This window comes from Vicugna pacos, chromosome 28 (genome assembly GCF_048564905.1).
Source record: "Vicugna pacos chromosome 28, VicPac4, whole genome shotgun sequence".
In the NCBI taxonomy this organism is placed as follows: domain Eukaryota; kingdom Metazoa; phylum Chordata; class Mammalia; order Artiodactyla; family Camelidae; genus Vicugna; species Vicugna pacos.
In genome coordinates, this window is record NC_133014.1 from 3,359,768 (window position 1) to 3,374,334 (window position 14,567).

Genomic DNA, 14,567 nt, shown 5'->3' on the forward strand with positions numbered 1-14,567 from the left:
GCTTTGAAGGCCAGGCTCTCATCTCAGAAGAGCCAAAATGAACAGGGGAAAAGACAAAGGAGGAGGGGAAAGCAGACAGGGAGGCTGGCGAGAGGCCGAGGCAGTGGACGGCAGAAGAGGACCAAGCAACGGGCTGTCCATCCGTCCATCCGGACGGTTCCTCACCAGCCGCAGATGACGCGGAGGACCAACCTGCTTGTGAGCAAGGAGGCGGCACGGCTGGCCCTGCTCTGCTGTCGGCAGAGACGCAGGGACACGCTTGAGAAAACCTCACGGCCCAGACCTCAGATGCAGTTAACGTCCAGGCCCCAGTGCATCTCGGCATCTCAGGTGGCCGCCACCTCCTGGAGCTGCTTATGCCAACAAAAGGAGCTGGTTTCCACCAGGACCACAGCTGCCCCTCTCTCTGTGGCCTTGAACTCCTCTCCGATCAGTCAACGGGAATCTTGAGAATGCACTTACCCGGATATCTACCCGTTCAGGGGACAACAGTCACAGCACACAGCGCGTGCTTACTAGTCCGAGAGGCTGCAATTCAGAAACTAAACTGAAGCCTGCAGGAGCCAACACAAAGTCATCACACCAGACTCCAGCTCCCAAGCTCTGGTTTTGGGGGGACCCGCTCTGTGGAAGGTGCATTTTCAGGGATCTACAAAATCGGTTGAGAGGTATTTCCATAATGAAAACACAAAAAGGCTGCCTCATGTCATGCCAGCCCAGTGCTCCCAGACACACACAAGCTCATCTCTCTTAACAACGGTCTTTTCCTTTCAATTATGCTCCTAAGTGCCTCAAAAGCTTTTCAGAGATAGACTAGGGGGTGCCTGCAGCAGAGGTGACCTGAGGTTACATGCTTTAAAAAGGAAAACAAACCAACAAAAGGCTGTGCTGGAAGCTCGGTGTCCACCTTGCTGAGAACATCTGGTGTGTCTCAGACCCAGAGAGGAAACCAGGTCAACCTCTAGGGCCGAGACGGGTCATTCACAAGGGAAACCGGGGCAGAAAAGGACGTTTGAGTCTGCAGAACAGAAACGGGGCAATATCTGTCAAGAGGCAACAGACCTTGGGAGGCTAAAACACACTTTACTCACCGTCCCATCTGCAAGAGCGCGTCTCGGGGAGAGGCAGTGCATCAGAGGCCAGCAGCCACTGCACTGGGACCTCGGGACACAGGCTGCACAGACCAACTGTATTCACCCCCACCAACACGAGCCCCAAATACCCTTGCTGTTGGAGGGCACTCCCACACACATGTATGTGCACACACGTACATGCTCTCCGATTCCTTCCCACTGCCCGACTTACCAAGGATTGGCTGCACCTGAGGAGGAAACAGCCTTGTACAGCATCCACACACATGCACATGTGCACACAGACACACGCACACCCCTCTGCCCTCCAGGCCGTGCCGACCCTGCACTCACCCAGGACTTGCTGTCCTGGACAAGGAAGTCACGCTGCACATTATACACGCGCGCACACACACACACACAGGCTTGCACACACATGCATGTGCACACACACGCCCCGCCGCCCTCCCGGCCACGCCCACCCTGCACTCACCGAGGACTCGCTGTCGCGGACCAGGAAGTCGCCCTGCACGCCCCGCGCGTTGAGCGCGCACTCGGCCTGGTGGCGCGTCACGTTGCCGTAGTACCACTCCCGGCCCGCGAAGCGGCCGGAGCGCGCGGGCCCCGCGGGGCCGGAGCCGGCGTGCGGGGCCGGGCGCTCGCTCAGCACCACCACGTAGTTCTTGGGCACCAGGCCGACCTGGCCGCGGGCGTTGCGGCAGCGCCACCACTCGGGGTCGTCCTCGGGCTTCTCCACCACCTCCATGGTCTCGCCCTTGTCGAAGTTGAGCTCCTCCTCGGTGACCGAGCTGAAGGGGTACAGCGTCTGCACCACGTGCAGGACCCGCGCGCCCTGGCCGTTGCTGAGCGCGGCGCCCGGCCGCAGGCTCGGGCCTCCGGGCGCGTCGGCGGCCGCCTCGTCCAGCTCCTCCAGCACGTAGTTGGACGGGAACCAGCCCACTTGCCCGTTGTAGCTGCCCCGCCACCAGCCGTCGCTGCACTTCTCCATGACGGTGACGCGCGAGCCCTTCACCAGCGACAGCTCGTCCTCGCGCTCGGCCGCGTACGCGAACTTGACCACGGCCGGGATGCTGAGGTCGTAGATGCGGTCGGCGCCGCCCCCGTTGGCGGGGAACTCTGCGTCCGTGCTAGGCGTGGGCGACGCGTCGCGGGCGCTGGTCTTCCTGCGGGTCCTGCCGAGTCCTGCGGAGACACGGCGAGGGCTCAGGGAGCGGACAGGCGAGGGCTCCCCGCAGGGTCTGGGCGGAGGGGCGGCTCCGCGCGCAGGATGCTGGACGGCTTGGCCGCGCGCGGGCAGCCAACCAGTCACCAGCAGAGGAAGCGACAGCTGCACCCAGCAGTGGTCATATGCCGAAAAGCTGGGAGTTACTGAAACTGATGGCTCTGCTCCCCCCCCAAAACTGCCAGAGCACCAGCAAACCAAGATGATAAAACAGTGTAAAGTCAAAAAATGATTAGAGCATCCGTGCACCACTCAGACCAAAAACAAACATAAAAGCACATCCAGACACAGGCAAGATGCCTTCTGGGTTCTCGTATAGGGGGAAGCTGGAGGACATTAACTCAGAGACGGGCCCCAGCTTTCAGACCTTCAGGCCGCCCTGCTCCCACCTCCCTGACCACCCTGGGGCGAGCATTCCCCTTCCTCTACAGGGACACTCAGGGTCCTGGCATCAGACATCCACTCCCTTCTCCTTTCTTTTCTTTCAAAATGGCAGACACTTTCCACAACAGGTGGTGATGAGTGAATTGGAAAAAATTAGCTGAAACATTAAATCCAGGGCAGAATTTTCATATTCTGGTTGAAAACCCACTGGTGGGTCGGAGAATCTGTTTAATGGGGTGTGACCCGCTTGCATACATGAGCTGTCTTCTCCCCTTCAGTTACACACGTGTGTGTGAGTCAGCGCAGAGCTGTAATGTGAAACTTTCTTCTTCCTGAGCATGAGGAAGACAGTTTGAAAAGCCCTAAGGTAAAAAAGTGTCTTAACCGGGTTCAACGGCATGGAATTCTGAGACTTTGTCGAAAGTGACCCCAGGGGAGGAAGGCATGTCGGGGGCCATACCCCTGGACTGGGGGCTGGCCGGGGTCCCCAGCCTTTCCTGAGAGGCGGCTGCTCCCCCACCAGCTGTCCCAACTCAGTCACTGTGGGGATTTTCATGGTGCGGAAGCTGTGGCCATTGGCAGATTTCTGTTTTTTTTCCAAAATGACACCAGGGCACTTTTACGGGGAGCTTGTGCCTCTTTCTCCCCTGATTCCTTAAACTGCAGTAGAGACAGCTTGGTCCTGAGAATAACCTTTGCTTCTGCTACCTTGCTGGGTCTGGGGTTGGGGAGGTCAGAGGAATAAAACGCTGCATCATGATCATCTCTGACCACAGATCTAGAGAGGACCTGCCCCAGGGACACCTGAAGACACCAATATGTGTGTGATTATTTCTCTTCTATGATTTTGCATTTTTCCCAGTAGGAGCGGCAAACCCTCACACCCATTTGCAGTCTCAGTCCATCTTTCCTGACTAAACAGTAACTAACCATGACCTGGCAGACCGGAAGCCCTCACCAGCCCGCACCTATGCTCACCCCCTCTCTGTGCCACGTCCGGGAGCACACACTTTCTGGCACCTTCTAAGACCTGTTCACCTTGGACCAGAGTGTGAATTCCTGGGGCAGCCTAGGCCGTGGACAGGATGACCCTCCCAGAGCAGTCGGCCACATCCCTCACCCCCACCCGGCCCTCGGGGACAGTCCACACGGTGGAGGACACCCGGGCAGCTCCAGCCCTTCCTCGATGGACAGATAGAGGCCTGAGAGGCATGTGTTAGCAGGATTTGGGATGAGCTCAAACGATGTGCTTTTCTTTCAGCTCTCGAGTCAGTCGTAAAATCCCCGACTGTGCAGACTGCCTGGTGTTGGGACACTTTGGCTGGCAGTTTCCCTGCAGCCTGCATGGGACCCGTCAGGCTGTGGATGAGAATTTCCAGAACATGGCTGTTAGAAAACCGTTCCAGCTGCCGGCACGCTGCATTCAGCGATGTTCAGTAACTTTTATTTCCCCCTGCAAAGTAATGATTTTCTCTGCAGCTTGTTCAATAATGTATAGACTGCAATACCTTCACGGGAAGAAAAGAACAAAGAAGGAGTGGAAATTGCTGTCGGAGGGAAAAAAAAAAGAAAAGCAGGGTGCTGTTTTGTGTGGCACCTGCTCGGGCGTGGTCAGGACTAACTTCTGAAGGTCAGGCTCTGAGGGCCCCTCGGTTTCCTTAAATCTCTGATCCTAAAGTTGTGGTAATTAGGATGGAGAAAACATTTCAGAGGTGGCACTGGGCTGCTGCCGTGGGGAGTGACCACCCAGGGGACCCTGGGGGTGGGGGCAGAGAGCCTCCCCCAAACCCATGCACCCCCCCCACCTCCCCAGCAGCTCGAGTGTCACCACCCCACCTGGTCCTGGGCAGGGGCTCCCGCACAACTGCCTGCCCAGCCGTCCCGGCCCATCAGGAACTGAGCCCAGGCACCCAGCTGCCTGGGCAGGACCGGGTGGGCAGCCGAGGGAGGAGGTGGGCGAGCTCCTGGCCGGGCCACCCCGACAGCCATGCTACAGCCCAGCCACCCGCTGCGCTGCGCTGCGCAGCAGGCTTTATCTGCATTGAGTGACCATAATAAAAAAATTACATGCGCTCCGTCCGGAGTGGTGTTTCCAACCCCGGGAGCAGACAGCATCTTTTAAGGGGCGAGCACCTGAGCTGGATTTAAAGGTGAATTAGACATTTCAGCCCTTGTCACGGTTTTCTGGTGTCGAGCTACTGGCTCTCTGCACCTGGGTTACACTGTCACTGATGATTATAAGCACAGGTTCACTTTCTTGCATAAAATTACACACATTAAAGAGTGAGTTCCAGTAATAGGTTGAATATGTCCTACATTATTAATGTCGGTGATTTTAAAGTCAAAATCTCTTCTAGTCTCCTTTTAAGATGAAGGGATGTTCGAACAGACAACTTGAAAATATGCTCTGTCATCTTCCAGCTGGAATTCTGCAGATTTAAAATAAAACATCAACCTGATTTGACATAGCTCTGAATACACTCCAGCCCGTCCATTTAGACACAGGACACCTGAGTTTTAGGAGCTCTGTGGCAAACTCACTTTATTTTTGTTACTAATCAGATTTGTCACATAAACCAGATTTAATCAGAAAATTTCCTTATACCTGAAATGTATAATTTATAGTAAGTTAAGAAAACGGGTTATTAATCTGTGGGGCTTTTCCCTCATGAGGGTTAGGAAAGTCAACCAAAAATTACAAAAGGTTTTTTTATCATTAAATGCCAAGGAGACCTGACAAGATCTGACTCAGGCACCAAGTGACTGAAGTGACTTTTCACAGACGAGGACGTGTTTAATGCTTGGCTTCCAACAGCTTTTCTTGTTACTACCTGTGCATTTAATTTGTGTCTTGTTTTTTAGACTCGCTCCCACTACTCAGAGAATGTCAAGTGCCAGAAATTATAATCAAGTATTTGAACAAAGAGGAAAAAAACCTCAAATTTACTGGACTAAAGGATGTTTTGAAGGGTGACCGTTTGGGATTGATGCAGTAGTTCGCTACTGTTTTAACCTGTTCAGTTCCCTTCACCCCCATCTCTTATTCAATGAAACGCCTCTCTTCTGGGTGACTCAGACCAGGACTGCCCAGGACGACACCCCAGTCGGGCGCGTCTGTGTGACCAGGGAAGGTCGGGGTGGGCAGGGTGGAGGCGCAGAGGCACAGACACAGAACCCAGACAGCGTGAGCTGGCGGAATCCAACCAACCTTCCCAGTGACGGGAGAGAACCCCCCCCCTTCCATTTCCAACTTCTTTCTTTCTTTATCGCTTTAGCTACTTTTGAATTGATTTCTGTCACTTCAATTAGGAGCTCTGGAAAACTTCAAGGAAAAAAATAACATTTTTTCAAGAGGCTATCAGCATAAGTGCACGTTCTTAGTGCACACCCCTCGCCCTGTGATGAGCTGCTGTATCGTGCGCTGAATGGAACCCCAAGTTCAGGGAGCAGTGGCCCAGGACGGGGGGAGGGGGAAGGAGACCTGTAGGAGGGACGGGAGCCACCATCCCCGAGGCAAACCCACCCTTATGGGGTCGGGCTGCCAGCAGAAGGAGGGACAAAGGGGCTATTCACCATCCGCGTGCCCAGATGGTCCCTTTCCCAGCAGGCGGACGTGCCAGGAGCCAGCGCAGAGGGAGCGGTGTCAGGGGCAAAGGCCTCCAGTCACACGGGTCCTCGTGTCCAGGGCCCAGAACCAGAATTTCCACCCTGGTCCTAAGAAAGCCTGTTGCCTTGTGAACAGGCAGGCAAGTGGCCTGACCGAATGTTCAAGCCTGAAAAACACTGGTTGAGAAGTGCAGGACTTTCTACCAAATGTGAGAGTCAAACGGTATCGCAGATGACGAGGAAAAGAATTTAAAAACAAAATTTAAATTAAAAAACGTAATTAAAAATATATATTCAGCATCTCTCAACAGGTATACCTGACCCACGAGAACGAGCACCTGAGTCTGCAGACAGGTGCACGCAACGGGGAGAGGATTCCACGTGACGTGGCAGCATCACTGGGCGTCTTGGGAGACTGCCCCTCAGGGCACAGTGGGCCTTCATGTAGGCCCGTCCTCCAAGGAGGGACAGGGAGGCTCCTGGGACCACACGCTGCTTGGACAAGGCAAACGCTGGTTACTGAGGGGCCAGGTCCCCGCTGGCTCCAGGAGGGGGTCTGGGTGTAGCCCGGCTCGGCCTCCAGGCCCTCGTCCACCGACGGCTTGCATGGACGGCGCTCAGCCTGGGCTCAGAGGCCGGCTCCCGGCTCTGCTGGCAAGCACCTTGCCACTATGGACGAGTAACTCCACTCGCCTGATTTTCATAGAAAAGCTTTGCACGGGGTTAACTCCAGGGCCCTTTCCAGGATTCCAGAATTCTCCAGAGAGCCCAAACTGATGAGTGAAGAGGACTGTTTCAACCTCACGTGCCAGGCTGTGGGAAAGCAAACACAGGAGAACCGAGCGGTCCTCTGGGTCCTACGGCCACTCCTGTCGCCAGCGCTTGGCTGAGCACACGGGGTGGACCGCACAGCTTCAGTCACCTTAGATCCGCGCGCAAGGCCCCCTCCCACCTCCCTGCCGACTGGAGCTCCACTCTGAAAGCCCGCCAGTAAATTTCCCGAGGCAGACACTCAATTGCTTTGCTTCTTGAAAAACCCAAACTACAAAATCAATAGAGATTCCCTGCCAACAGCCACCCCAGGACGGCTGGCTTCCACAAGGAAACACAGGCAGAGCCCCGGCCCGAAGCCCATGGCGAGCTGCCCTCCAGGCGGCTCCCAGCTGTGAGGACCACTGGGGACAAGCGGATGCTCACAGAATTCATTTGTTCAGAAGCAGAGAGAGGAAGTTCAGAGAAAGTGATGGCGGCCTGGAGGGGCTGGTCAGGGGACAGACGTCTAGACAGAGGTGATGCTCTGCTGGGTGACGGGCCTGCCCGAAGTCGCCGCCATCCCCCTGTGTCAGGCCGAAGCCCTCCAGACGCCCGCCTGCCCTCCCCTCCTGTCCAGGGAGCAGCGGTGAGTGCCAGGCAAGGGGGCTCGGGAGACAGGGTGCCTGCAACAGCCTTGCAGCAACAAGGGGGGTCTGCCCTCCACAAACACCCCCTGCAGCCTGCACCTGCCCCCGGGGGACAGACAGGAAAGTATACTAGAAAGAAGGAACATTTGGGGCACACGGATCGGGTCTAAAAATGAGAGCACGCCATATGGGGACAGGCAGCTAGAAACAGCAAGAAGATTTTACTTAATTCCTAGGTATTTTTAGTTCACACTTCTCTGGTCTAAAACTGAAGGCTCCCTTTTGAGTAACTTTAGTCAGAAAAGGGTGTTCTCTGTGTTCTTTAGAAAACTGAAGTTATGATAATTTTAACAAGAGGCAACCCAGGTGCCAGCTGCCGGGCAAGAAACTGGGAAACACTTCACGTGATGCTCCCATCCGTCCTCGGGCACCAGGGGCCCCGGGACGTGCAGTCTGCTGCCCCCAGCCTTCTCGAGGGTCCGGACCCTCCTCCTTTCCCACCGCCTCTCCTGGCTCTTCTCCCGTGAGCATTCTTTTGAACAATCTGTCTCTATTTTCTCTCTAATTATCCTCCCACTCATCTGTTGTGAATATGTTTTGCATTTTTTTGTTCTGAATACTTGGAAGCTTACAATATACAAAAACACATCCAAGTTTATTCTGGGGGGCTGGCACCACGATTACTGGAGACGGTTCTTTATTCTGTGGGCCTTGTGTTCGGCAGGTCATTCATATGCACTGTGAGCGACCTCGCCGGGCGGGATTCTGGAGAGTTCTAAGTCGTGGTACATTACGTGCAATTTGTGTAATTAGGGTTTGGACAGTGGTAGACGGCACAGCAGAGACTTGGGGGTAGACCTCGAGTGTTAACCCCAGAGCGCCCGCTGCAATACAGGGAAGAGGTGCTAATTTGCTGGAGAAGCTGAACCTTTAAAATCAAACTGAGATGAAAAAAATTACCAAAAAAAGATCAGCTTCTCTTCCCTCGTTTACAGAAAATACAGAAGCACCGAGCATCGGACCACTGATGCGCCCGGAGGCAAGGACCGCGTGCACAGGGAACGCCTCCCTCCCAGCAGACGCTGGGCTCAGGGCTGATCCCGCATAGGAAGGGCTGATATTCTGGGGACTAACTGCACGGTGGCTGCAAGAAGTCACCTGTGCAACCCGACTCTGAGTGTTCGTGTGCGTAAATACTGAGAAAACAGATGCAAATGCCCACAGTTTATTTCTGGGCAATAAGATCACAGGTGATTTGTGTCTTTTTCATATTTTCCAGATTTTTAAAAATAAGTATGCCCGTCTTCAATGAACCACTTTATAAAAAGCTGGCATTTCAGAGGTCATGGTTCTGAGGGCACCTAGGCAGAAATCCGCATCGTACAAAGAGCCCGTGAACGCCAGGCTGGCTGAAGTCCTGCGCACGCAGGTGGGTTCCAGCCGCTGTGAAGAAGTGGCAACAAAAACTGTTCTTCAGTAAAGCACCTCCCTGGGAGAGGCTTCCCTGTCTCAAAAGATTTAGCACACGCTTTAAAACGCCTAACCAGCATGGCTTTATGCTTTTATGAGTCAGGTCACAATCGCGAGGCAAGATCGTAGCCCAGGAGGGCTCTGAGCCCTTCACAACGTGGCCTGGGCTCCCCCAGCAGGAATGGTTCTGAACGACTGCTCCTTGCTGTCTCGGGAGGAGTTCTCTGTGATGGAAGCGGAGCTGAGACGAGATCTAGTGTATTTGCAAATAAGGGCTCATATTGTTTTGTTTAACTATAAATTATTAAAGGAAAAGAAAGAAGGTTAATCCTTTCCTAACAGAGAGGTCTTTGGGGGGAAGGTATTGCTTTCTTGAAGTTACTCTCACAAAATATGATGTGTGATTAAATTAAACCCGCACCCAACCTCGGCAGAGCAGAGGACTCTAAGGAAGCAGGAGGTTCTGTGCAGTTAGAGACGTCAGCACATGGAGACTTGGCTGGGGACTGGTGCTGTTTCACACCAAACCAGGTGTTTGCCGGGGAAATCTCACCCGTGGGTTTAGCAAGTAGGCGGATTTCCATAGCAGTAAAGTCACCAGTGTGGACGATGTCACCAGCACCATGAGGAGGTCAACGCTGGGGCTGTTTTCGACGTTCTCACTCCTTCTAATACCCACTGGGGAGAATTTCTGCCTAATCAGTCTACAGTCACACTGTGACTCTCACAGCATACCAGTCATGACCATTGAAGCAGGAAGCCACGGATGCTTCAGCCCCCATCATTTCCGTAAGAGCCCGGTGGGAGGCAGGAGGCTGCGGGAAGTTTTCTCCCCTTCCCCCTTGACAACGAAGCCGCGCCAAACGTGGCTGCAGAGGAACAAGTCACTCCACACGGTGACCTCCCTTCTCCTCGACCCTGCTCAGAGGCCAACAGAAAAGTCACGCCAAGATGACAAGGTCTCTCTTTGTCCAACCAAGCAAGGCTTTGGGTGAGCACCATAAACAAACACATCGAAGCCCAAAAAAGACAGACAGCAAGTAGGGGCGTGTCTCCCTGGCGAGAGGAGTTCTCACCCCCAAGAGCCTTCAGACCCTGAGCAGCAGCTGCTCCCGCCAGATGTGGACGTTCAGGACATAACTGCACTCGCATTTTTACAATAAATAACTCTGGGTACCAACGTTTCCCAGGAGACAAGGGCCTGACTGACAGGAGACCTGGAGAAGGGGGTTCATGCCACAGACGAGGAGGGCCAAGGAGAGCCGGGGGGGGAAAGTCAAAGAAAAGTGAACTTGGAGTCTATTTAAGGAAGAGCTTTCTAACAATCTGTGTTCTCCAAAAATGGAATTGGCTGGCTCCACAGAAGGAGACGTGTTCCAGCAGAGCTGGGTGGCCATCTGTCGGGGCGGGGGAGGGGGCCCAGCACCCAGCGCATGTATGGGCTGGCCGAGCAGGGACCCCCACCCACCCTACTCTGAGAGCCCCGGGGACACAGCGCACTGGGCAGACCGCAGCTCACGCGGAACTGAGCACTAGCCAAAGACGCAGCTCAGAGTTCAGCTGTCTTCTCTGGTTCTAAAAACTGCAGGGGAAAATGCCAAGCTGCTCAGGGAATCTGGAGGCAACTCCGAGCTCCTGCTTTGTCTATTTCACTTCCCACCACTTCAGTCAATTTCTGGGTATTTCATTCTTCACTAGCATCCTGAGAATGTGTTTTTTACAAAGGATAAGAAGGACCAAACATGCCAGCAAAGTTCAGCATCTCCCAAAAACCGTGTTTCATGTGGCCTTCCCCACGTCCGGACACCAGGGAAAAGGAACAGGCAGGCGGGGAGAAAGCCAGGAAGACAGCGAGCTGATGGGGGTGCTCCCAGCAGCCCCCTCCCCACCCCCCAGGCGGTCACAGCATCCCATTGCCGTGAACCCAACCGTCCATGACTCGGGGTACAATGTCACCAACTTAGAAGAGGAAACAAGTCATGGGGTTCAGCCTGCATTCTGCCCTCCCTCCTCTAGACACGAAGGCCAACAGGACAGGATTTCGTTGAGCCAGAAGATCGGACGGAACGACACATGCGGGGCTGTCGACATGCGTGGAGGGGTCATCCCACTGCAGGACCCTCCAGAAAGTCGATGCCAGGAGGCAGAAACGTGCGGGGGTCAAACACACACATGTGTCGGCTGACGTAACACTCCAATCTCTAGACACGACAAACCTGCTCTTTCTACACCGGGTCTCCTTATTTTCAGAGATTTTCAAAAAAGACAAGTAGAGAGAGGTCAATATTAAAACAGACCTTTTTTTTTTTTTTTCTCAAACACAAACTAAAACAATGACCCCTGCACCCCACCCCCGCCCGGGAAAGCACTGGGCGCCCCCCCCCCAGGACAGTGGTGGTCCTGGCGGCCGACACTCACCGAGCGTGTCCTTGAGGTTCTGGACCAGCGAGCCCTTCTTCAGGCTGTTCTTCCTCTCCACGTAGTTGGACGGCACGTAGCCCGTGCGGTTGGCCGCGTTCCGCACCCGCCACCAGGTCTTGGAGTCGTCCAGCAGCCACAGGCGCTCGTTCTTCCGGATGTCAAGCTCCTGGTCCTGCTGGGCCGTGTAGTCCCACTTGGCTATCACGATGACCTCCTCTGTCATCTTTCATGGAGTCCTCCTGCCGGCAGAACACGCGGACAGGCTCGTCAGAGACCCGGCCGCAGCCCCGGCCCCGCGCACCCACCTGGAACATCACACCCTGACGGCTTCCATCACAGCCCGGCGGCTGGCCCTCCTGGGTCCCGGAAGACTCGGTCTTAGGATGACCTTCTTTTAGCACGCGTTAGTGTTCTGCTTAGCAACAGCGACCTTATAAAACAACCCTGAATTTTGTACGGCAGGAGTTCTGCGTGCTCTGCTGTAAACGAACAACAATGAAAAAACTTTCCAAAAAAAAATCTAAGTAACCTGATCATGAGTAACGTGGTCGCTGAAGTAAGCAACACCAGATACTGACAGCCGATACCCTTACAGCCATTTTCTCTGGATAAGCTGGATTTTATGGACATATTTAATGTATATGCCACATCCAAACCATAATGTGGTGTCCCGGATTGGATCCTGATATATGAAAAGAAAATTAGTGAAATCCACGCTTAGTATGCGGGAGGTCCTGAGTTCATTCCCTGGTATCTCTGTTAAATAAATAAATAAGTTAAATAAACCTAATTACCTCCCCCTCCAAAGAAATTAAAAAATAATAAAAAATTAAAAAGAAAAAGAACTGAGCTGTAAAGCCACGAAAAGACACGGAGGACTCTGAATGCACACGGCCGAGTGAAAAAAGCCAATCTGAAAAGGCTGCCGACGGCGTGACGCCCACAAAGCCCGTCTTGCGACCAGACCTCCGTCAGGCTCCCCGGAACGCTCATCGCCCTGAACTCCCGTGTCTGCGTCCGCCTTGCGCAGCCCCAGCATGGATCCTGCTGCCCATCCCCGCCTGCTCTCGGGAAGGGTCCTCTTAGGTCAGCAGGGCCCGGTCCCCTCTGATGGCTCGTGTTCCTCTTAGTGGTTTCCATTCACGGACGGACTTCCCACCTGCTCTGTGGCTGCAAATCCCCACTTCCCCTTCTGCGTGTGGGGGTGAGCCCCACCTCTCTCCCCTACTGCGGAACTCCCTTGTGGTACCACCACCCCCCCCCCCCGCCCGGCCGAGCACAGTCTGCTTCACTGCTCTTTAACAAGTGTCATTTTTTTCTTTAACAACTCCAGGGACATGACTTTCTGGAAATGGCAAAACTAGGGAGACACTACAAAGGTCAGTGGTGGCCAAGGGCCGGGTGGGGAGAGGAATGATCAGATGGAATGCAAGGATGTTCAGGGCAGTGACACTGCTCTGAATGCTACGCTAACAGTAGACACACGTCATTACACATTTGTCGAGACTCATAAAACGTCCAGCAACGGGAGTGAACCGAAATACAAAATTATTCCAAAATGAATTTTATTAGTGAATTTTATAAATGAAGTTTATTAATACAACCAAAAATACACTATATTACATACCTAGTTAAGTCAGTTCTGAAAGTAATCAATGGCAAAGGTACACGTGAATGACTGACATGAATCTAGTTACGAGCTACTTCAGCAGCTCCGTACATCTCAGGGAGAAGATGGGCCGGTGATGTTTTCAGCAGAAAAATCGAACACTTAGCCCTTTAAATGACTAGATGTTTACTCAAAGCTAGGAAGAAATGAATAATGGAAAGACTCTGGACTAAAATCCCCTTTTCTGACAGAGAGGAGTTCTCATTATTTGCAGGGGTGACTTCAGGATTGCAGAGGGGACACACCGACTCCACAGAAGCATGAACACCATTCTTAAATAACATGACACCTTCCACTCGATGCTAAAGACAGTTATAAATAATGCATGTTCTCCTCTTTTGTGAACGGACTCCCACATTCAGAGACGGCAAACCTTTCGGGAAGGAGGAGATGTTTAACAGACCTTCTGCACGATGTCCACAGCATCCAAGGACAGACTCTCACAAAGCCCATTTCCAACTGCAGAAAACCCCAAGTTCACCCCGTGTCTCACTCTATGCTGACCTTACCGTCCAGTTAGATCTTTGAAAGTCATGAAGGTCGTTTCTTTTTTCAATCATAATGGGAGGGGCCAGAGCAGACACAGGAACGGGGCTCAGAGAATGGTTTACTTGAATACCAGGCTTCTTTCTTAATGACACAGTTTTGAAGAGAGATTTTTAACAAGGACTGCCCACCACTTAAGACCAATCAAAGCAGCTTATTAATTTCCTGCATGACTTAACTGCAGAAAAGCAGGGACATGAGCTGGCCAGGCTGATACGTCTCGGTGTGCATTGACTATCCCATGGGAGATGTCAGTGCCTGGCTCCACCCCGCCCATCATATCAGAGCCTCTAGGAGCATGGCCTGAGCGTCTGCAGTGTCCACAGGCCCCCTCGCAGGTGCACTTCCTGGGCCCGGAGCGTGGGCCGTGGGAAGATGACCGCTCAGTCCAGGGGAGGACTCGAGTGCAGGAGGGCCACTCATTCCATCTCCAAAACACCTGCCTTTCAGGGGAGCGTGAGCTTTCAGGAGACAGGACCACAGAGCTGCAGTGACTTGCAGTGGGGGTGGGGGGGCTGGGGCCCAGAGGAGGGTGGGATGGTGGGGGTGCCACTCAGGATGCGGGGTGTGAGCAGGGCAGGCGGGGAGCCAGGGCTGAGCAGGGGGTGGAGTATGACCAGACGCCCCTTAGAACAAGGCTGCAGATGCTCTCCCTCTGCCTCCGTGTCGGTCAGGGACCAGGTGCAGGCCCAGGTGCAGGAAGGGACCCCCCCAGCCCTGCCCACCAGCACCTGGGACACGGACCCCCCTCTGCCTTG

General features: G+C 53.8%; 1 protein-coding gene across 1 annotated transcript in view; it reads right to left on the reverse strand.

Annotated features, from left to right (window-relative positions):
* Positions 1-14,567, reverse strand: part of NCK2 (NCK adaptor protein 2) — a 70,357-nt gene that overhangs the window by 8,437 nt on the left and 47,353 nt on the right. Inside the window, exons 3-4 of the mRNA XM_072951221.1 lie at positions 11,592-11,833; positions 1,564-2,273 (exon numbers count right to left, since the gene is read on the reverse strand). Of these exons, the coding sequence (XP_072807322.1) occupies positions 1,564-2,273; positions 11,592-11,817 (936 nt within the window). The 5' untranslated portion in view covers positions 11,818-11,833. The remainder of the gene's footprint in view (positions 1-1,563; positions 2,274-11,591; positions 11,834-14,567) is intronic.